Below are 24325 nucleotides of genomic sequence, written 5' to 3'. Positions count from 1 at the left end.
CAAATCATCTGGTTAACAGATGAATATTGGTGATAAAGCTTTAAAGAATGTTCTAGGATCATGAGAGGGAGAAGAATGAAGCAGATACAAATCTGAAAGGTGGGAGAAAGCAGATACCCCAGCCTCTGATCTTTTGATGCAGTTGGTGTTTATGTAGTTTGCCCAGTCAAGTTTATGGCTAAGTGTGATTGCTTATATACTAATGGTGACAGGCAAAGCAATGATAATGAAATTAAACATTAAAAGGATAGATTACTCAATCTTATCTTAAATATTTGTGTGCTACAATTATCATTTGCTATGCATAAACCCATGCATGCATTTTGTGCAGCTCTGGCTGAATTGCAGACACAAACTGCTTTACCTGATGAGGCATTGCTAATGGGATTGAATGGTGCACAACCATGCCCACTTCTGACCTTGTGAAGGAAAAAAGTTGGGGTGGGCCATTCCATGAAGAATACTGCCGTGATATCCTGGACTGACACCCAATCATCCTTGTGTGGTGAAGGATTCAAACCATTAATGTGTTTTACCCTTGTTGGCAATCAACTTCAGTTTGACCAGGTTTGTTAATGTCACATTCAGTCAAAAACTGCTTGACGTCATCCTCTCTCATCTTTTTCGATCTGTTTGAACTAAGTCAAGAGCAGAGTTGTCCTGACAAAACCCTAACTAGGCATCAGCAAGCAAATTATTGAAGAGCAAGTGCTTCTCGCTAGTACAGTGTACAACACCTTTCACCATTTTTTGAGTGTGGATTGCATGGCTGGTGATTAGCTAGACTGAATTCATTCTGTTTTTTTAAAAATAGGACATCATTGAGCAATTAAGTTGATCTGTACTAGAACAGTTTGGCTGGATTCACAGCTGGGTCAGGAGCCCAGGTCTCAATAATCTCAGCAGCCTATACTCAGTCATGTTCTCCCACCATTCCCTGTTCAAATTTCAAGTTTCTGGATTTGAGAAGCAGTCATGTGACTCCATTACAGAAGGGAAGCAGAAAAGCTTTCACATTCCAGAAGATAGTGATTCTGTTAGAGGAGGAATTTAGTGAATCGGGAAGGAATAATAATGAATGTGTGTGTGAAAACATTTCTAGCAGTTAGGAGTAATGTGTTCAATTTACACGCTCCTTTCTGGAAAAGTCATTAAAGAGCACACAGCAAAGAGAGAGCAGAATGGTAGTGATTTTAAAAAATGCAATTATCACATTAAGACAAGAAATATTGGGGCTTTTTTTGGAGCAGGAAACTCCAAAACCTTGACAACTCTGGTCAGAAATGCTGGCTAAAGTATGAAAGTTGCGAGGCCATTAATTTAAAGTTGTCAGAAGACCAGAGAAATCTCTTTAATGGGAGATGTTAGAGCCTGAAATCCTTGGCAACAGATACTGCCTGAGGCAAGAAAGAAATACCACGGCTTCAGGGAAAGTGAATAAATATTTAAAGCACAAAAACTGCAGGACCTCAAAAGCACTCTACCGAAGTGTCAGCTGCTTCAGTTTCTCGAGTGCTTGTGACCCCTAGCTATCCGACTTGGAGGGGAGAGGTGGAAAGATGCCAGCGTGAAACAGAAGAGGGGTAGGGGCAGATGGGATGTAGGAAGCAAGCACACTGCTAGAAAAAAAGGGAAAGAAAGGGAGAGGAGTTCTTTAGTCACTGCAACTCCAAAACAGTTTAATAACTGGATTCAGACATGGAGCAATTATCACTGCACATCCACAATGGCAGTTTCTTGGCAAGTGAAGGACACCTTGCAACTTCTGTAACAATCAACCACTGTACAAGTGATAGAGTGATTGCTACATCTGATGTGCAAGTTATTACAAACCCATGCCCTGCTGTGTTTTTAATGCATCTGCATTTGTAATTCTAAATTTGGACCCACCGTTTTGAGTTTAGAGGTTTATTTTGAAATGAGCTGTCATTTTCTGACTTTTTTTTTAAAGTTGACGTGTTCTTTTTTCCCTCAATCTTTTACTGGGCTCGCAATGAAAATGATTTCACCCCACCCCCAATTTACCTCACCAACTCCATTCATTTCCCACCCTAACCAATGGATCCCTCCACATACATTTATGGATCATTTGTTATTGTTTGCACTCTGCTGTCACCCTGCTGTACATGCAGGTCACCCAAGCTCAATAACAAAAACTCAAATGGTTCAAACTTTATTGAATCTATGCAACCTCTACTCAATCATCCAGACAGGAGATAACTACATTACTCTGCAGGATGACACCATGAGACCAACTAATCTGGCAGACAGCCAGGACGCTGCAACTCAACAGATTGAATTCAACCCCCACTCACTCTCCAGCAGTGTGCATTCCACTTGTGCAGTGAAATGATCTCCACTGAATATGGTTGAGAAGTGTAGTTCGGTGCTGTGAAGGCATGCGTTTCCCTTAAGAGGTCAAGATTGAAGCAATAGTTGGGAAAGAGAGCAAATAGGATTGCAGACACAAGACTGAACACTTGAGACAAACAATAACTGAAATTAAAAAAAAGGGCACCTTCCAATTTGACAAGTGTCAAAGGGTTGTATGCATGGAGGAGTTTCTCTCCTGCACAGCATTCTAGGAAGTCAGGTCCACCATCACCTTTTCCCCAGGGTCTTTATAAATAGTGCAAGATAGTGCTACCAACTTTCCCAAGCTGTTTAAAAATTATCTGCTATTGCTATTTATTTTCTCTCCCCCCCCCCACCCCGCTGCAACTTTCCCACAGCTAAGTTTATACCTTTATTTTAATCTTTTCTTCCTTCATATTTCTGCACTCATGCAAAAACTCATTGCCCAGAATGCAATTGTCCATTCTACACTTGCCTGATTACAACACAGGGATTGCACTAGGAGTCGAAGCAGTCATCACACCAGGGATAGACATCTCACGCCAGCGTTGAAACGTTTTTCGTATCACACTAGACCCTTTTTAGGTGGATTGACGGTTAATTCCTGGGACCACTTACAAGTGTGAAAGGGGCTTCAGATGCTGCTTAAAACAATTTTTGGGAACATTTCAATTACGCTCATTTTAAATTTCCCTTGAAAAAGCTTACAAGTTCTAAACAGATTGAATTTGGCAAAAACAGCTGCTTCATTGATGGTGAAGTTGATGAGGGAGGTCATGTGATAAAACCAACAGGAATGTCTTAATTAATATTGAGTACCTAGTCCTCAAACCATCTGAGATCAGTAGCCCTCTTAAATGCTAAGCGATTTAAACAGATGTTCTGACATAACTTTTGGCTTCCTTTATTCAGGTATCATGTTTGTAACTTTTTATTGCTTGCATCTGACAACATTAACCTTAATACTGAGGAGTCAGGACAGCTCTGCAATGCATGAACTAGCTTATTGATTTGAACAGGATGGCTAGAGATCAGAACCAGATGATAGCTTGTGGAATCTTAGAATTACAAATTCATCTCATTATTTATAGGAGGAATTTGCATCAACTCCACGACATCAGTTTTGGGCAGAAACAAAATATGAAATGCTTTCCAATTATGAATGAGGGAAAGGTATCAAAACAGAATAGCAAAATATGGAGGCACTGCAGAGAAAAGTGAGGAACAATTAAATGGGAAAATTACAAATGAAAGGTTTGTTGGATAGTTTGCAACAAACTAAAGAATTTTAAATTACATTAACTACACAATTAACATTTTCACAAGAAACAAGTTGTAAAACTCATGCATGGAGCTCTGATTAAAAAAAATTAGTAGTTTAAAACTGGTGTCAGTTTTCCTGTGCTACTGCTTCCAAATGGATGAGAACAAATCTAATTATATTGCTTTTTAACATCTGATGAGGATTGGAGAAGCTTATCACTCCCACTTCCTGTGCTTTGATAGCCTGGAAACCATCTACACAGGACCACAGCTGCTCCCTCTACCCACTACCATTTACACCACCACTTCCAACTGCGCCCCCCCACCCCCACCCCCAAAGAAATCCTTCACACGAGCCATTGGAACCATATCAGAGGCAATTAATTGCAAGGTCTCATGCCTTTAAAAAATAAATTCTCCCTTCACCACCATCACACAAAAAGCAAATTCCTTCATGCTCCAAATGACCTGAAAATCCACACTCGCACGCAGAGAACAACGTAGAGTTTCCTTCATGCTAACAGTGTCTGAAATTCTATCAGGAACAGCAGTTATATACAAACTAAATTAATCCCGGTGGTATTCTGACTGAATCTGAATTTTTATACTCCAATAATTTAGCTCATTTAATCCACCCTCAACTATAAATGTTATGGTCCCTAGATCAGAAATAATTAGAATGAATTAGACTCCAATACTTTCCACCTTTTAACTGCAATTAGAGAACATTCATTTGCCAGAGAAGACATTAGAACTATCAGGTATGTTCTGTGAAGCTGCCCATGCAAAAACCATGCATCTAATACATTTAGCGAAAGATTCGATAGACTTTTTCCTACAGCCTCCACCACTCCACTTCCTGAAAATCTTGGCACTGAGGAATCCAGGGTTTTGCTGAAGTTCTTGCTGGTTCTTTCCACTCAATGCCCAGGAGATCATGGATCTTGAGAATCAATTCTGGACACAGCTCACGTTTTCATTCAGAACTAAAACTAAGAATCAACTGGAAAGTACAATTTAAAAGAAAGTACAGTAAAATCACTGGATTCCAGCACTTAGATTCCAGATAAGTGAATTTTTCGATTGCTTGAGATTGTGTGTTGAGTGGATTGGTGAACCAACTGCTAGTGAGCACCAATTTTAAACTTTACTTATTTATTTTCTGCCTTTTTTTTGCTGGTTGCTTGAGGCTGCCAGTTGCTTGAATTCTGGATAACAAGGATTTTACTGTGCATTACTTTAATGCTTAGAATGACCTTGGACATGTTTTCACCTACATATTCTGTAAAGAACACTCATTACAAGTGGATTAATCAAGTTGATGATCATTTGTGAATTGACCAGCTTTCCCCGACTTCTATGATATATAGTGAAAGTCAGTTGCTTCTTAGCAACTAAGTATGTTCTTCTAATAATTTAGTTTTTTTTAAATTAAGCAAATTAAATTGATTATTGTAATTAAATCTTAGAAGTATCTGCAACAAAAGACTAATGATGGTTTCATCTTCAACTACAAAGTAACCATTCCCTGCACCTTGGCTCACTTTGTGCTAAAGTGGTGTGATACTCAATTCCATTCCAGTCTTGAGTCCTTCTGCTATCAGGCATTGAGAGCCTGAGACCAGAGGGAGGAGAAACTACATGGGGCCACAGAGTTGGCAACAGTACTACATAGTAATAAGAGAATGTATATAACAATGTCGTGAAGTTACACTGACGATGCAATAAGACTGCACTTTTGTGAACAACATTTATTTTGGGAGGGAAAGAAATCAATTCCATAACAATGTAATTTTAAACTTGCCCCCCCCCCCCAACCCCTTACTCTTTTGCTTGGATGCCTGCTGACATTTTTCTATACCTTGAGGGGCTCAAGCCCAAAACGTCAATTATGTATTCTTACCTTTGCAATACAAAGCATACTGTTTGACTTACTGAGTTTCTCCAGCATCATGTGTTTTTAAATTTAAAAATTACTTTGCCCAGATAGTCAATGTACTTAGAACCCCAGAACACCACAGAAAAAGGCCCTTCAGCCCTTCTAGCCTGTGCCATACATTACCCAGTCTAGTCCCACTGAGCTGCACACATTCCATATCCCTCCATACCATAAACCACCCCCCCCCCCATTCATGTACTTGTCCAAATTTTTCTTAAATCTTAAAATGGAGTCTGAATTCGCCACTTCAGCTGGCAGCTCTTCCCACACTCCCACCACTCTGTGAGAAGAAATTCCCCCCAAAGTTCTTCCCTTTCACCCTTAACCCATGTCCTCCAGTGTGTAGCTCATCTAACCTCAGTGGAAAAAGCCTACTTGCATTTACTCTCTCTGTGCCCATCATAAATTTGTATGTTTCTGTCAAATCTCCTCTCATTCTTCTACACTCAGGAGTGAATGCTAACATACCAGTCAACAGTCAAAAGTTCCTTTAACCATTTCTTATCATTTTGTTGTTAATTTAGTTGGTCTTACATTTTTTTAATCAATATTATGATGTTTTTCCAAGATTGTAATTATTCCACTCAAACTCTCTCTATTGTTGTTTCTCTGCCAAGCACATTTATTGCTTTAGTAAAGTCGTCAAATCATCTACAGCTTGTCCAGGAACAGGTACTGAGCCTTTCATAATAACAAGTTTGTCCTACACATTATATAACATGCAAGTTTGTCCTACACATTATATAACATGCAAGTTTGTCCTACACATTATATAACATGCAAGTTTGTCCTACACATTATATAACATGCAAGTTTGTCCTACACATTATATAACATGCAAGTTTGTCGTACACATTATATAACATGCAAGTTTGTCGTACACATTATATAACATGCAAGTTTGTCGTACACATTATATAACATGCAAGTTTGTCGTACACATTATATAACATGCAAGTTTGTCGTACACATTATATAACATGCAAGTTTGACATACACATTATATAACATGCATATGCCCAACATTCACACTTGCTGCAGCAAACAATTATTTATAAATAAAAAATAATAATAAACTAATCAAATTAAAAAGAGACAAGGTAGATATTATTCACAGTATCCCTAGTGCAGAAAAAAAGTACTTGCTATTGTGTATATAAGCAGTCCATAATTAGTGAACCAAGGGAGAGTCAGGTAGCTATTGGAAAGAAACTGCTCTTGAACCTAAATGTGATGGTTCCCAAGCTTCTACCTACAGGTTGCAGCAGGAAGAGGTTGTGACTATGGTGACAGGTGTCCTTTATGTACGATTTTGGTTGCCTTCTTGAAGCAGTACCTCACATAGTTGTGTCCAGTGGATGGGAGGTCAGAGCTTGTGATAGACTTGACTATATCTTGTAAGATTACAGATACTTCCCTTCCCCGCCCCCCCCCCCCCTGGTGTTTACTATCATTTTGCTAAAATCAGCCAAAATTAGATAAACATCAAGCCCCAGTTCTGCAACAAGAGGTCCTTTTCCACTTGCTATATTGGATTTCTGGCTCCCTTGGTTACACTATTGAATAACTGGGAAATTCAATACATTTTCTGTGGATTATGTTTCCAATGTCAAAGAAAAACTATCGTCCTCAAAGATGTTATCCAACACATAGCATATAGCTTTACAAATCAAGGTCTAAAAGCACTTGTGCTCTACAAACAAAGAACAGGAATAACTGGCTTTCTCCCATTTCCACCCAGCCTTAATCTATCAGAAATGCAGAAATTAGAGTCATGATGAATTAGTCCAAACATTGGATCCTGCCACGTATCACAATCACTTCGCTGAAACTGGCCTACCCGAGTAAAATTAAAGCAAAATCCAAAAAAACAAAAAGAAACCCAAAATAATAGAAATACTCAATGGTCAGGCAATATCTATGGAGAAACCAGGAGCAAACTTCACTTTTCTGGCCACAGGTGTGACTTGACCAGCTGACCATTTTCTGTTTCTTTCCAAGTGCAAAATCTGTTCAGCTTGCAAGCTCCAGCACTGTGGTATTGATCAAAAACATGATTAAAAATAAACTAATGCCTTTGAAAATGAGCAATTGTTTCCCTTTGAACAGCTATAATCAGTGGTCTAACATCTCAGGGTACTTGAAATATTGCAATCACATTGTTCATCTGCAACTTGTTACTTAACAAATGAGCGCTGTTAACGGATGCATTAAAATCATCAACTTTGATCAGCTTAAGAGAGTAAAATACACAAGTATAATGGCAAACTTTGTTTGTTTAAAAATTGCTGTGCAAATCAAAGTATTCTCAATGGCAACAAATTTGTTCCTGCTCTTTTATTTGATGTGACCCAATAAAGAGGCAGAATGAAAAACTGGAATGAAATAAAATGTGGCTCCGGAAATGAAATTGGTGGAAAACTTGTCGCAGAGCATCAAAGTTCACAATCATTTTGAAAGGCTGCTTTCATGTAAAACCATACTGCCATCAACCAACTCAATGAAGCTCAGGATTACCGTGGGTTGGCAGGAGGGCCTTCAAAGATTAAATCTTACCAAGCAGTTAGCAGAGACATATTTTCTCATTCATTCATATAACTGATCAATAAAAGATATATTTTAAAGTGAATAAAAAACAAAAGAGCATTCTGACCCAGCACACTGGTCAACAGGCACTCTTCAGAGAAATCAGGGACTTTGCACAATTTAGTTTATTTGAGACAAATGAGTTAATATCAGCCAAATAAGCACTTTGGTTATATGCTTGGCCTCTTTCGCTACATGAGAAACAAAGGTTTTTTACAGTCTCAAAATGTCACGACACTTCAGAACATCTAACAAATTGCATTTAACATGCTCAATCCTGCAATGTTACGCAAGCTCCTGAGGTAACATCACAACCAAAACATGCTTCAGTAGTATTTGTTAGTGATAAATATTGAACAGGAAACTGGGGATAATGCCCATTCTTTCTGTAAGAATGCAATGGGACTATGTACATTCCGTTGGCAGGGGGAAGCAGTCCTGATTTTAAGTCCTGCCCCATCGAAAGGACAGTAGTAGCAAACGATTTCACAGGTCATTGACCAGACGTGCAGTACTGGAGTTAAAGTAAGGTTTCCCAAACTGGGTTCTATGGAAAGGCGTAGGGTTTCCACAGAAGAAACGACAGAGAGCATTAACAATCTACCTTTTTAATCTTTAAATCATTTATTACCTGTCTTTAATTCAATTTGTTTCTGGGACGGTGCACTTCACCCTAAGAAAACAAAATGGCATCATGAGGCCCGACGTCAGCAGTGCAAACGTCAGGTCTGCGCATCATTTTCATCCAATGAAAATAAGATTTCTTTTGGTGCGAAGTTGGCCATATTTTAAAGATATTCCATGTGTGCAGCATTTAGAACCTTGGATTGTTAGTTTAATAAAGAAACTCAGAGACCTGATCATTCATCTGAAGGAAGTACTGAGGTGCCACTGTTTTTTCATGAAGATTAAAGCTATAAATCAGAAAAATCAAGTGCTATAAAGAAACACAGGTGGGACGAAAATTATTTGTCACTTGGATTCACCTCAGCCGGGAATAAAGAGGCACCAGATGCACAATTTTTGTATTATACAGAAAGCCGGCTTGATGCCACTCCTGCCAGAAGGACACAACTATCTAATATTGTGCCCAACATCAAGAAGATCTGTGAGGACAAGAAACAATTTCATTCATCCCATTAAATGTAAATTAGAGTCAACAAATGATTTCAATGTGGAGTATGGCAAGTTAAATTTTTTTCTTAGTATGCTTTTAAACTGTAATTGACAATTGGGGTTCTGTGATTTCCAAGTGCTCCCCAAAAGGGTTCTGTGAGCCAAAAAGTTTGGGAAGCCCTGTTCTAAAGGAGAGAGGAAAAAAAACTGCAGAGCAGGATTTCAAAGCATTTCCAATGTGTTCTTTTCCATGCTTGCCGTTTTTTGATTGTCAGGCTCAAAGAGGTAACTGACACTCTCAACTATTAATTATAGTCATCCAACCATGTCTGATGTTTAAAAATGAGAACACAAAACAGGCTTGTCACTGGCCTGTTGACCACCATCTTGCTGAATTTATCAAATACAGCCCTGAATACCAGCTCATGTGAAGGCTTACTCAAGAATGTCCACAAAATGCCATACAAACTACTGGAAAAATATAATTACACAATGAATACTGTGATTAGCTCCTTAATCCTTACCCTGCTGAATAAACAGCAACTCCATCTAGTTAAATGGCATGTAACCCACTTGCTGAATAAACAAGTACAACTGAAATGAGTAACCCTGATCCTGCTTATCCACTCCAGCCAGCTACAGTGAATAACTCCAACTCCGAGTCCTCTGTAACCAATTGCGTCCCTGTTGAAGCAGCAGTTTGGCGAAGTTTGCGAGTTACCACGTTCCCAATAAAAACAAAATTCCAATTCACAACACAACGAAAATCCTTCGTTCATCAGGCTACAGCTCTCCACAGTTAGGCGGAGAACACACTTTCCTCACTGGCATAGGCTTAAAGTAAATTACTTCCTCGGTGTTGGTTAATTCCATTTAGTTGTACAATTCGTAACCCTTACACTGCTGAATGAGCAGAAATCCTTTACTGAAATTAATGCTACGTAAAATTTGCTGATGTAAACCACATTTCATTTAATTAAAATACACAGCAGGTGGTGGTGGTGGTCTACGTTGGCCATTTTTGAAATGCCTTTTTATAACAGGTGACTACTGATGTAGTAATTGCTCCCTTTATTTTAAATACTTGAAGATCTGACTAGTTTGAAATAATGGGGCCAAATAATTACTAGAAATGGAACTGCAGTTAATACAAGTTTCCATTCTTAGTGACGACTGGAAAGAAGCTAAACTTCAATCGTGCAAGCCCTTTAAAGGCTCCTGGCTTTCCCAAATATGCTTAACAAGCACCAACGGAGCCCAAGATTAATTTTCAGTCTTTCTCAAATGAGAACATTAGCGCAAGGATAGTGGTGCGTAGTGGCATAATTGACCTCTGCCCCCATGGGATCGGGACAGAAAATAATTAATTCTAACTATGCACTGATTCACCTTGGAAGAATCCAAGTTTTTTGATTGCACAACAAAATGGAGTAGCTCCACAGTAGATGGGTCAGTTAAGCAAGAAAATGGGCAGATTCTGGGTCAAATGACGGAAGAAAATGAGTAGATCATGCAGTATCCATAAGAAGGAATGTATTGTAGTACAATAGGCACATTCAAAAGACTTCTAGATAAGCACATGGACGCAAGATAAAAAAAAAGTTATGAGAGTTACGGAAGGATTAGATTGTTGAAGAGTAGGCTTATAAAAGTCAGCAAAACTTCATGGGCCGAAGAGCCTGTACTGCGTGGTAATGTTCTATGCTCCAACAATAGCAGGAGGACCCGAATGCCACGTTGCCCTGACTACAAATTAATGGATGCACTTTCCGAAACCGTGTCACATCACTGCATATTGCTTAGTTCAATACACCATCACTCACCTACCAACGATGCCCATCAGGTTGCGCACAACCAACATTCATCTGGTCAGGTGGTCCCCATGCACCTTGCACACCAAACAGGGTTGTTCCCCTGAGGGAACATATCAGCTATTCAATCATGGTGAACACATCACTCAAGCACAACAGGTCCTTCAATTAAACCCTTTTTATTGTGGAGAGGAGGTAAACCACAGGTGGCAACAACTGTGAAGCTTTGCCATCGAGATCCACAGCCAGAGAACAAGACTTTTAAAAAGAATCCAAGATCACAGCAATTCAATAAGCACAAGTAAGTTTATAATTTATCAACGTCAACAATGATCCCAAGTATTAATGTGAAGAAATCAATTAACCAGAAAAGAAATACAAACCCTTTGGAGCCAGGTCATCTTTTTAATGATGGAGCAGGATTTGAGCAAACAGCCTGCACTTTAACTTAATTGGAAGCTTGAACACAAGCACCTAGTTGAGTGGATGCAAGATCTTCAGTGTGGGGAAGAGTCGGAAATGCAAGGGAAGACAGATTTACGGTGATATGTTCCAACAGATTTTTTTTAAAAAAAACAAGCTGTCCTTTCCTACTCCAATTTAAGACTAAAACTTTTAGTGAGAGATTATGTTTCTGTGCAAGTATCTTATTTAAAAGTCTGTCACTCGTGACAATAGAAGCAATCTGAGGTGTCGATTGAAAAGTATCACAAGACATTATCGCACAATGTCTTAAGTGCATTTCTCCCTTTAACATGTTTTCTATCAATATACTAAAAATAATGGTGGGAACACCTGTAACGCATCTTGGCTTGCAGATAATGTTGGTGAAGTACACAAAGCTCCCCATTCCTTGAACCCATTTCTACATTGTGGTTGAACATCCATGTGATAGATAATAAATAGCAGCGCATCACCACCGCAGGCAGATGGAGTACAATGTTGGAAAATGAGATCATACACTTTGGGAGGAAAAATAGATCATATTATTTAAATGGTGAATGACTGCAGCAGAGGGACTTGGGAGCACTTGTGCATGAATCGCAAAAGGTTGGTTTGCAGGTAATCAAAAAGGTAAATGGAATGTTGGCCATCACCTCTCGAAGTTGAATTTAAGACCAGGAGGTTCTGTTGCAAACGTACGGGTATTGGTGAGGCCGCACTTGGAGTGCGGTTCTGGTCTCTTCACTGGAGGAAAGATGTACACATACTGACCTTGGAGGTAGTTTTGAGGAACTTCATCAGCCCGATTCTGAAGATTGGGGAGTTAGCTCATGAGGAGAAATAGTAACCTGGGTCTATACCCACTGGAATTCAGAAGAATGGGAGGGGATTTTATAAAAACAAAATTATGAAAGGGATAGAAAGATAAAGGTAGGAAAATGGTTTCCATGTAGGTGAGACTAGAACTATGAGTCATTGCCTCATGATTCAAGTGAGTAGATTTATGATGGAGATGAGAGGGAACTGCTTTGTTCAGATGAGTGAATCAGTAGCATTCTCTGCAATCAGTACAAGATGCCTCATTAAGTATATTGAACATGAAGCAAGGGATTTTTTTTCCATTGTAGGGGAATTAAGCACTATGGGAATAAAGGTGGGTTGAGCCAAGTCCACAGCCAGATCAGCCATGATTTTATTTCATGGCAGAGCAGGAAGGGTCAGATGGCAGACTCCTGCTCTTATTTCTTAGGAACATTCTTTTCCTTCAGTCTCGGATCACAAAATTCCTGAATACAATCTATTGTTCAGGAGGAGGTCAGAAAAACAGCAGAGATAAAACGCACAAACTGTTTTGCAGTACAGCTTTCTTTTACTGCAGCATTAGAGAACTGATCAGGAACCCTGTGATCAACTGCAGGTAACCATATCCTATAATCCAAACAATTTTAACCCAGTACAGGATTACAAGCCGGGACCTTCCACTCCTACTGCAGAGAGCTTCTGAGCCAAACACAGACCTCAAATACAAACCTGACTCTTGAGACAAGCAAAAGCAATCTGCTCTAATTATCCGGCAATCAACACTCAGCACCATGAATTGCAGTCCATCCCCAGTGATACATCCACCTGGAGATCATGTGCACTTTGCAACTCTAATCATTTGTCGGGCTTCTTTTTATTCAGATGCTGCTGCTGAGTGAACAGTTAAATAGGAGTGGGGAACAAAGATTTGCAAATTTTGCATTTTGATCTGTTCTGTATTAAGAGCCTGATTTCTTGGCAAACATAGCTAATGTATCAGAGATCAGATTAACAGAAACCTACAGGATATCACTGGGTGTGGTGCATTTTTGCTATGTTTATGATTAGGAACAAGCTACCGATTCTTTCAAACACTCGTACTTACTTTTTATGGACTTAACCGTGAATAAATTTATTGAGAACAGATTTTTAAAAATAATCTTCAGTTTCGTAAAAAGAAATTTGGAGATATTTAATTGGGTGCTTATGCTTTAAAATAAAAACTCAAATCCGCTCCTCAAGCTGCCACAACTATTATGGAAACAAATTGTTACATAATGATGACTCAATCTACAGAAATGCACCCAAACGGCCATAATTCATGCCCAAGCTTAATCCAGGTGTAACAATCAGAAATTCAAAACTCAATCCACCTAAGTAGATGCTATTCACTGGAGATTACAATAAGATGCATACATTTTGTTGCTTTAACCCAAATCCCATCCCACTCCTCTCTGTCCTCACCCTACCTTTCCTCAAACAAGGAATTAAAAACACAAGCAATTCTAATGACACCGTAAACTTGCCTTAAATTAATTCATTCCAAGAGCTGGTGGTGCATTTAACCAATGAATCGTGAGATAGACAGGCAATATTTATGAAGAATCTCTGGACAAGTCCTCACATTTACAATTTCTCAACATCTAATGAAGAAAACAAATAGAACCTCTCACCTTTAATTATTTCCCAATCATAATTACAGCATCTTGATAGAACTAAAGTTCTTTGGGCTTGAAGCTCATTACAAGAAAGAAAATAAAGAACTGCCCAAATGGCCACACAAAGGATCATATTTAAGTCATAACTTTAGATACTACAATAACCTCCCCATAAATTCATGTATATAAAAGGGAAGGGGGGGGGGGTAAAAAAAATATGCTAACATCCAATATACACTTTCTTGGGATGTACACTTCATTAAAAGGGCCATTGTTTTTCTTGCATTTTTTTGATGGCTATTACATTTATCCTTTGAGAAACTGGAGCACTAATCCTTTTCAAGAACCTTGCACGTAGGTCATATTTTGTTCCTTTCTCCATTCAATCCGAACAGAAAATAATCATTTGCTGAGACACCAAGTCAAACACTAACTGATAAAGTTAAATAGATTTATTTATTATTGTTGTGTGTGGCAAGATCTAATTCCCCGGCTAGTGAAGCTCAGGTTATTGTAATGACCTTGGTTTCAGCTCAGAGATCAACTTCCAGGAGCTGTTTTCAGAGACTTGCATTGTAGCAAAAACAAAAGTTAGAACCCAATTCAGAGGCTGCGATAATGGTGTTGAAGGTAATGGTGTAGCTCGCACCATGACTTTAAAACAAAACCAATATAAAAACAACTAACAAGGGTTTCTCCAAGTGTCTAATATTCCTCCCACAGCACCAAACAAACTAGAGTTTAATTGGCTATTTCACTGCTTTCTGCTGGTGCAGCATTATTGGAGTGTTTTCTTACTCAACGATTATAATAATTCAATAATATTCAAAAGAATCCTGACAAATTTCTGCATGTTAACTGCTTTGCACATTGATATGTTATTTGTTTTATCTGCTTTGTTCCAAATGTCAGTTCATTCAGTTCAAGATCACAGCTTCAAAATGCCAATTAAAAGTTGCAGATTGATCTAAAATTGTATTTCTATTCGATGAAGTGTTTAAAAATCAACTCTTCCTGTCATCACCCTTGTTAAAACTCAAACTCCAGGAAAGACATCAACATCAGCAGGTTTTTGATGTTTTTTTTCCTTCTCTTTCCTCCAATTTCTAACCTTTCCTGGAGGCATTATTAATACACCCTAACTCTGAGGCACCAGCTGTCATCTGTTTTTTATCTTGCAAGCAATTTAGACAAATACGTCAGCAGGATATCCAAGTAGAGGTCCATCAATACCAAGCCCATTCCTGCTTTAGAAATGTTCCAGGAGATCAGTTTTAGCACTCATAGGTTGCCTTCTCCACTTCCTGACCCAAAGGCATTGAAGTCAATAGTTGAATCTCTAACATCACATTGGCATTGAAGTCAATAGTTGAATCTCTAACATCACATTGGGATTTTGGCCCAGATACTCTGGACTTATCAAAGATGTACTCTTTTTCTCATTGTTTAGACACCATGTCTGTTAATAACATTATCCCTGAGAGTGCAAGACGACAATGCCTTTGGACGTGGGGAACAAAAGATGAAAGATCAATGCAGCAATGAACATAAAAGAGATGCAGTTTCCTTTATAATACAGTTTAACTAAAACAGGAGTGATTCACACTGATTATGTTCAAATCAATAAAGGAGAGGTGTGCCTTTGATGCTCAATAATTTAAAGCTGTTCCTTTTAAAAACTATACTGTTACTGTGATCTCGTGCCTTCAATCAGGGAACCTAACTGACCCAGGCATCAAAAGTGATTCTTCGTGTTAATGCTCGAGGCCAAAACTGTATTCTGGGCCCTAAATGCTTCAAAGTAATTAAATAGGAACAACACTGCAGTCTGCAGAGGCCCCGCAGTTGAAGTTTGACTGAACTTTGGTGTCTTAAATTTAAAGTAGCATTTAAGAATATAATAGAACTTCATTAATTCATATGTTCTGGGTCAGAGTCTCGAGAAATATTGGAATGAAATATTTCAAGCTTTCTCTGCACATTTTAAAGTTTATTTTAAACCTAATCCCTTAACTGCTTTATTTGGTATTGTTGGAGAGAGTGACATAACTTTAATGGCATCTGAGCTGATGTATTAGCTTTTATTTCTCTTTTGACTAGGTGGGCAGAGTTGCTCAGATGGAGGGATGTTACCCCACCTAATCATACTCAATGGATCCGTGATAACATGTCATGTTTAAATTTAAAAATTAGATGTTCAATTTCCAATTTGAATGTAAATTCTCAAACACTGTGGGGACCCTCTAGGAGTTACTTTTATAATCTTTGATTTGTTATGAAAGTAGAAATGTTGATTAATGATGTAATTTATCACTGATAAGAATTCTCTTTTTTTTTGGTCCAACGGCTTCTTTCTTGGTTTAGATTTTCTTTTTTTTTAAATATAATGAAAAAATAAAATATCACTACAATATAATCTGTTTGATTAAAATGTGGGGTACCTTGGATGAAATGATACGATTGAAGAGTAACGTGTCTTGTTGACTTTTAACATATGTACTCTATTTTTTGGAATTTCAATATTAATAAAAATGTTGAAAAAGAATACAACTTGGATTTAGAGTGACATTGTGACAAAATTCTTGGTTTCAGTCACACTTTTGCTCAACTTTGTTCCAACAATTCGTCAACACAATATGTGCAAATATCTGAGCACTCAAAAAAATGCCACCTTTAGTCAAAATGAGAGATCATTAAAATATCCAATTTTGTAAGGCATCCTGATGTTAAATTGTACTGTGAAAAAAAACTTTATTCTTTGTTGATTGTCCAAAAACTGAACTGAATTTTCCTCCTCAAGTGACACCCTCATTTCACATTTTAAAAATACCTACAGAATTAACTTTCATTCACTGTCAAAATTATGGCAAAGATGAATTGGTTATTTTTATAGGATCAATTAATAGGACCTCTGCTTTTAAGAAATGCAATATTTCCTAATTGTGACTCCAGCTCTATTATACTATCCTATCTTAATACCACGATGATACAAATTGTCTTTTCAACATCACATCATGAATAAGACATGGTTTCCCAATCATAACAACACAAAACCTGGTCAACATTTCAAGTCCTTTCTATAAAATCCACTCTTTCCACTAACTTAAAACACCCCTCTTCTCAAAGTGGCCAAAGAGCAAAGTTGTCCATTTGAAATGCAGCCAAGATTGTAAGGTGGCTGCTAACATTCTGCTACTCAACCAGATCCATCAGGGCACTGGAAAGTGCAAACACCTTGAGAATTAGTGAATGTGTTTATAAACTATCAGACAGGGCTGCTCTGTTACATTCTCCATGTCAGAGATCTCCAGTAGTTAGATGCCTCTTCTAATTTCTCATTGTATGGTCCAAATCTGTTTCCATTTGTCATGCACCTTAAGATTTTGTTTTGCATTAAGGATGCCACAAACTGAGTTCTTGTATTTCAGGAATGTGGCCCCAACTCTGTAATGGTACAGGATCTAAAGAGGCAAATTAAAGGAGATTGAATTTCAGTGTGAATGAATAGGACAGAATGCTTTAAGAATCAGAAGGAATTAGAGGTAAAGTAACAATTTGGCTCTCAAAAGACATTGATGAATTCTCAACATCCAAGTTACATCAATTAGCCCGAGTCACATAGAACAGAAACACACTCTTTGGCCCACTATCAATCATATTTACCAGCATTTGGTTTGTTGCCCGTTAAGCATTGGCAATCCATGTTCTCATCAAGATACAACTGAAATGTAGCCACCACATTGACACCACCCACTCAGGCAGTACATTCCATATTTAAACTACCCACTGGGTGGAAACATACTTCCTCAGATCCTCTCGAAACTTTACTCCACCCCACCTCCTCCCCTCCTCACTCTACATCTTTTGTTAACCAAGGAATATTGAATTAAATTAAATCAGTGGATTTGGAGACTTTATGTCACTGACTGTAGAAAATCAATGATCTTATTTGGCTCTCAAAAATTAGCTTTCAAGCACTTCCAAATTCTCCTGTTCATCAGACTATCTATCCACATCAACTCCCATGCATTTGAATTTCTAAAATGTTTTCATCATTTTACAGCAGATGCAATATAAGCAAGAACAAGTTACATGGGAACATTTAAAAGCAGATCAAGTAAAATACAGAGGTGAAAGCACTTTGGCTGTATCTTGTCAAACTCAGATGAAAGCACACCAATGAACACAGAGACTTGTTCCCCAACCTAAAAATCATATTTTCAGATGACCCTCCCGGGAGCTGACGGGCTGAACAAAGTTGAAGCAGGGTGATGTTGGGTTAGAAGATTTGGGGGTGGGGAGAGAAAGACCATCAAACCTGTGAGTAGCTGCATCACGCCACCTGCTGGAGAGATCACCTTTTTATTTCGAGGCGCCGGAGCAAAACAGGAAGGCAAAATTAATGGGCCAAAAAGAAAGGTAACAACAGGGTGTGGTTGGGAACAAGACCGATTGGAAGCCAAAGGCTGTTTTGTAGAGACCACATCATTCACTTGTGCTGGAAGATGCATCTTTCACAAGCTTTTCGGTGAATTAGAAACAGTATGGACAATCTCATCAAAGAGCTGACTGGGTTGATCTTGGACCCTCTACCTTTTAAAATAATTATCCAAGTCCTTGCAAGTTCATCAGCAGTTGCTTAATTTAATTGTCCCACTCCTGGCACAGCCCTATCAATTTCAATCCGATGAAGGTCCAGTGGTTTCACAGGAATTAGCGCACAGGCGCGAAAGCTGGTCCCCCTCCTCATTCCTTGAACAGAAAATAATCAGGCCAGGTGATCTCTTAGTGGCCACATTCCCCCCACCCCCAGAAAACGGCCACTTTCACTGTATCCTGGGACCCTTTAAAATGATAAGCTACAGCACTGCACTATACATGGCAAGTTCAAATAACAAGATGTCATGCTCTTAAAAAAAGGAGTTCTATTCCTAATGTTAAGGCAATTTGTCCTCTGGAATAAGTACAACGCCAATATGGTCATCCCCACATCAAACCCATAATCGTGGTGGCGGAATGCCATATTCCGATCAAATATAGTCGTGGTGTACAAAATGCAGTTGATCCTCGAATGTTTCGATGACCAGAATTAAAACTGCATTTCATATCACAATCGATGGCAAACAGCACTGCAGTGCACCGTGTTATGTGGTCGTGTTTGTACTGCATGGAGTCCATTCTTGAAATTATCCAGCTTTCTGTGGAAGGTTTCATGTTTGCATGGCTCGACAGTGATCCAATGCTCTTAGTCTGTCTCCAAGTTATACTACCTGTGAACAGAGCGAGACTTCGCTGACGTTTTTAAGAATTCCTCCCTCTTCAGGGAATCTGGGGGTTGGTGGAAAACAACAATAAGCCTATTAATCCCTCGCAAACACAAAACTGCGTGCAGAAAATCCGAGTGAGAAAGCACAAGATTTCATCCTGGGTGACAAGTCTGTCGTGCCGGGGGGGGGGGTGACTGATTCCGAGTTGGAAACCAAGTTTCCTCACTTGTATTTCTATGGTTTATCCAAGGAACTCGTCAAACTCAAAGCCTCACCCTCCGCTGCAAATTCGAGAGGTTTTTTTTTAAAGGCCATATTTTGACAAATTCTAAATTTCAGGGTTCCCTGGTTTTAGGAACAGAGCCTTGGCCGACACCAATTATTCCACGCGGATCATCTGGTGATGGAATTGACCCGGGAAATCGGGAGTTCTCCCAATTTTCTTTTAAAAACAAAGTTTTGTCGCGAGCTGGTCTCATTGAACTCGGGGGTGGTGGGGGGGGGGGGGGAAAGGAATGAGATAGAAGAAAAACTCCAGTCGAGCTCGACAAGATGCTGGAATTAGAAAATACTATTGTTAAGGAACTGAAACTGGCTGAACTAATGAGTTTAGCCGGGAAGAGTGCGGTCGGGAGCACCTCCCCGCTGTTTGAGGATCTCTGCCCCTCCACCCCAATTACTACGACGGCCAAGTCCGTTTACAATGCAAATGATGTTCGCAATGACAACTGGAACAAAAACTTGGGAGGGAAAAGGTGGCAAACAGGTTTAAATACTTGTAATCAAGTTTAAAATGTTCCGTGAGCACGAATGGCATTAGAGTTCATGCAAATACTCCCCAACCGCTGGAAAACTTTTTCCTCTCTCTCCCCAGGATGAGAAAGGGAGACGGCGAAGTCGTGAAGAACACAGAGTAAGGTGGGAATCTCGAGGGGAAAGAAATAATTCTTCGCTCCCAAGCACCAGCCCCTCTCCGCCCCCTGCAGAAACAAAGAACTGGATCCACATTCACTGGCGTGCTCGAGTTGACTGGAACTTCACAAACTTCATTGTCGTTGAGCCAAACGCACCCCCCCCCCCCCCCCCACCCACCGCGAAGCAAGGCACTTGCAATAATCAGAGGGGCGTATTGTGTTCCCCTGCTGCAGACCCGAACGAAGTTAGAGGATTACAGACCACTCCGAAACTCTCCCCAGCCTGGCGCTCGGCATCTGGAAGCCGCTTTCATTCACGGAAACTACTCAGAACTCGCCTTCAACAGTGTTATTCAATTTGGGGGGTTTTTTAAAACTTACTTTGTGTTTTGGGAATGCCAGGCCACAGGGTCCAAACTCTTGGCTAATGGCAGGGCGCTCTTGCACAAGGCGAACATAACTCCCCAGTAATACTTCCACGGCGTGTCCCATTTAGCCATTCTCCAGGCTGAGATAAGGCAAGTCGGAAGGAGGTGGCAGAGAAACCCGTGGATCTTTCAATGTCCGGAGCGCCCCGTCGGCGCGATGTGTCTGCACTGGAGGAGGTTCGTGTTGCTCCAGAGTTCGAGCCCGCTTTCTCAATCCTATCCCCTGCTGTCTCTCGGGGGCTGAGGCAGGAATGTATCCGTGTCCGCAGGAATGTGTCCCTCAGAGAACTGTATCCCCTTCACGAACGATACCTTTCCCTGAGTCGGCTGCGCCCCCTTCTCGTTGGGTCAACTCCTGCGGTCGCCGTCCGCCTGCCTCCTCTTCCCTCCTGTGCCGATCCCCTCTGGGTGGGAGGAGGTGATGCTCCTCCACACGCTCAGGTCAATCTTGGCTGCAGAATGGCCATGTCTACTGCTCTCCCTCCCCCCGCCACCTTGATTCGGTGTCTCTCTGATCACTTGCTGCGAACTCGCTGGGCACCCGACCCTAAAGAGGTGCTGCCTCCTCGCTCGTCACTGGCGAACTAACCTGCTCTACCTCTCCGTCCCGCCTCTCAGGCACGCTGAAGACAACACTCATCCCGCCGCCAATCAGAAGCATCCCGGTCCCCACTCAGCCAATCACAAAAAAAGGAATGGGGTCCTCATCCTGAAGCTCGGTTGAACATTTCCCCAATGGAGAATAAACTTGCGAACAGATCATCCTCAGTTTATTGATAGATCCCATTATTGACAAAAACGCAACATTATTATTAATATAATAATGAGTTTGATTGGAATGTATAATCCCTGTTCAAATAAAAATAAAAAAAGTTGCCAAATGTAAGTTTAAATGTAACCAATGCTTTCCCCATGCATGCAGCCTATTTTAAACACAAAGAGTCTTCAATAGAGAAAATAGCCCAAGTTATTTGTTAATCGTTTGTGAAGGTGCAATATTTGTAATATTTGAAATACTCCTTCGAGGGATGGTCGTATAAGAGTATTGCGGCTGACAACAAGTTCAACGACCCATCCCTGAAAGAGGACAAAATACATTTAAGTCAGGTCCTCATCAAGCAAAACGCGACGGGGAAAGGGAATCCGGTCACAGTTGACTGGCGTGCAGTTCAACTCAATGACATAACGTTTTGCAGTCCCATTCAACACATAGGTCGACAGAGAGCGAGTTTATGAATTCAAACCACGGATCCTGTTCGAGTGAACAGGCAGAAATAGAATGAATAAACGTTAAAGAATAAATAAAAGGAAAGGATAACGAACGCTGACAGAATAGTAACAGTTCAAGCAGTAACATAGATGGAACTTTAAAAAAAAATGTATAAACAACCAAGGCTTCAACTGTTAAGAATTGTGTCACTGAGTCTGATAAAAGTGTAAAAATCCTCTTTTCAGTTTTACACTGTGTTGGGTTAAGTGATTGATTGAATTAGTGAAAACAAAACTACAACAGGACAATGACACTAGGGCTACAAAATAAACGGGAGCGTGGTGTGCACATTAAATCAATCCTCCAGAAGGTGTCAAAGCAAAAGAGGGCCGGCCCAACCCAAGAGAGACACGACAGCGTAAGGAATGTTTTATCATCCCCTACGATTGCTCGCCCATCACTCTCGTATCAGGCTGCTTAACTTCAACCATAGACTGAGAACCTTCAATCCAGTGATTGGTTGGCATGGAAAGCATGGCAAAGAAAGGTTTGATTTAATATCGATCAACATCCATGTGTATGGACACACCAATATCGATCAACATCCATGTGTATGGACACACCAATATCGATCAACATCCATGTGTATGGACACACCAATATCGATCAACATCCATGTGTATGGACACACCCGCACGGAGCATTTTCAATCAGTCTGACAGATAGTAATTCCAATATAAAGAAACTAAGGTTAATTGTAGTGTCCCTAACACTCGTCTATTCAAGCTATATTACCTCGGGCTGAGGAACTGAGCTTTCCAGTCTTGCCTGACTGAATAAGACGCTACTTAAATTCCCCCCCCTCTGACTGCACACTTCACTTTTAGTTTCCGTCCTCCCGCTCACGTGCTCTATGCCGCTTTCTTTGTCTTCAACCTGCACCGTATTCCCATTGCATTCATAACGTTTTCGCTGTTATCCACGACCGGATGAATCCCCATCTGCTCCCCACCCCATCACCACGACCGGGACGCAGCTCCCGGTGCAGGTCAGGAAACCCTTAAGAGATCCAATCGTCCTGCAGGCAAGTTGCTGCTTGTGAGTTAGAAATCGAGTTCTGGGTCACTTGATATTGAAAATGTAAATCTCGTGTTATATTTATGACCTGTTGCATTGAAACTTTTTTAATGTCTTCGATTGGAGCTGGGAGACAGTTAGGCGAGGGCAGTGCATGAGGTGGGAGTGTGATGGGATTAATATGTTTATTGGTTCACGTGTCTTGATAAAGAAGCATTATTAAAAGCTGGTCAAACCGTGTACTTTATGTAGCAAAGATAAAGATACATAACCAACGTTTCAAGCCCGAAGCCTTGGTTATGAATCTTAATCTTTGCTATATAAATAACTCTTTGACCAGCTGAGTGTCTCCAACATTGTGTTTTCACTTTAACCACGGTGTCTGTAGACTTTCGTGTTTTACAACTTTTAAAAGTAGGGTTTATAGGAGACGGGAAGATTAAAATCAGTTATGGGATCTAATGTTGGGACTCACGAGAAAGAACGAGTTGAAATGGAGCATAATTTAATGTAACACAAAGATAATGCAGAAAAGGAGTGCATTCAGGCTTACATCGAGTCTTCCCTTCTCGTTCAGCGTAGGAAACAAATCGGGTTTAAACTTCCACAGAATGGCAACAACATTCCCAACATAAATCAAGAAAATAAAAATAAGGTACCTTATTTTAAAGTGAATGTTTTCAAATTGAATCATTTATTTTCTGAAGAAAGATTAGCGATGCTTTAAAAAACGATCCCTTGAAGGTCGTTAACCCCCCTAAACTTCCACTTTACTGTTCACGTCAAGAAAGAAATCTTGAAGGGCGAAGTCAAAAGTGAACACCATGTAGAAAATATAAAAGCAAACAGACGGTTCCTTCTATATTATGTATTGTGCCGGGTTTGGACTTGTTATTAAGAAAAACAATTCAAATGATTTTCAAATGAATGTATTTACTGATGAGATATTCATCATTTGGCTGGTTTGATCTCCATCGTAGATTATAATACAGTATAGCCTGGAAACAATACTTAGATGTAATGGTTAAAATAGTTTTAACATACATTAATATATTGGTGAGGCCCCTGGGGATTGTGAGACCCTAAAACTGCAGCTTCTGTCTAAATCTGGCACTGAGTTATTTATTGTTGAAAAGAAGATAGAAAATACAGCTTTGGAATGATTTTGAAATCAGGAGGTAGATCGGAAGTCGGGGCATGTTCCGGAGCCACACAGATCAGCGATGGGAAGAAGAGTCACCGCTGTAACAGAAGTGGTGTGCTGTTCTTGATAAAAGTGTTCCACCACATCAAAAGTTCGCAAAGGCATCGCAACTCAGAACTCGTACATGCTTTTTTATAAAGTACAGTCAAACCCGAAAGTCTGCAGACGGTGTGATTGTAGTAAAACACACACACACACACACACAGACACACACACACAGACACACACACACGCACACACACAAGCAGGTCT

The 24325-nt window shown here is 39.9% G+C and overlaps 1 protein-coding gene across 2 annotated transcripts in view; it reads right to left on the bottom strand.

The window, feature by feature from the left end:
- The window catches only part of efnb1 (ephrin-B1), a 185257-nt gene extending 164083 nt beyond the window's left edge, over nucleotides 1-21174 (bottom strand). The window contains exon 1 of one of the 2 annotated variants that reach the window (XM_069893030.1): nucleotides 20536-21174. In XM_069893030.1, coding sequence (XP_069749131.1) covers nucleotides 20536-20654 — 119 coding nt within the window. In that variant the 5' untranslated portion in view covers nucleotides 20655-21174. The remainder of the gene's footprint in view (nucleotides 1-20535) is intronic. The other variant, XM_069893028.1, reaches the window with a different exon arrangement.
- Between the last annotated feature and the right edge of the window lie 3151 nt (nucleotides 21175-24325).

Source organism: Narcine bancroftii, chromosome 8 (assembly GCF_036971445.1).
Source record: "Narcine bancroftii isolate sNarBan1 chromosome 8, sNarBan1.hap1, whole genome shotgun sequence".
NCBI lineage: Eukaryota > Metazoa > Chordata > Chondrichthyes > Torpediniformes > Narcinidae > Narcine > Narcine bancroftii.
The sequence above is the reverse complement of the archived record's forward strand: the minus strand, read 5'-3'. Positions and strand labels throughout refer to the sequence as shown.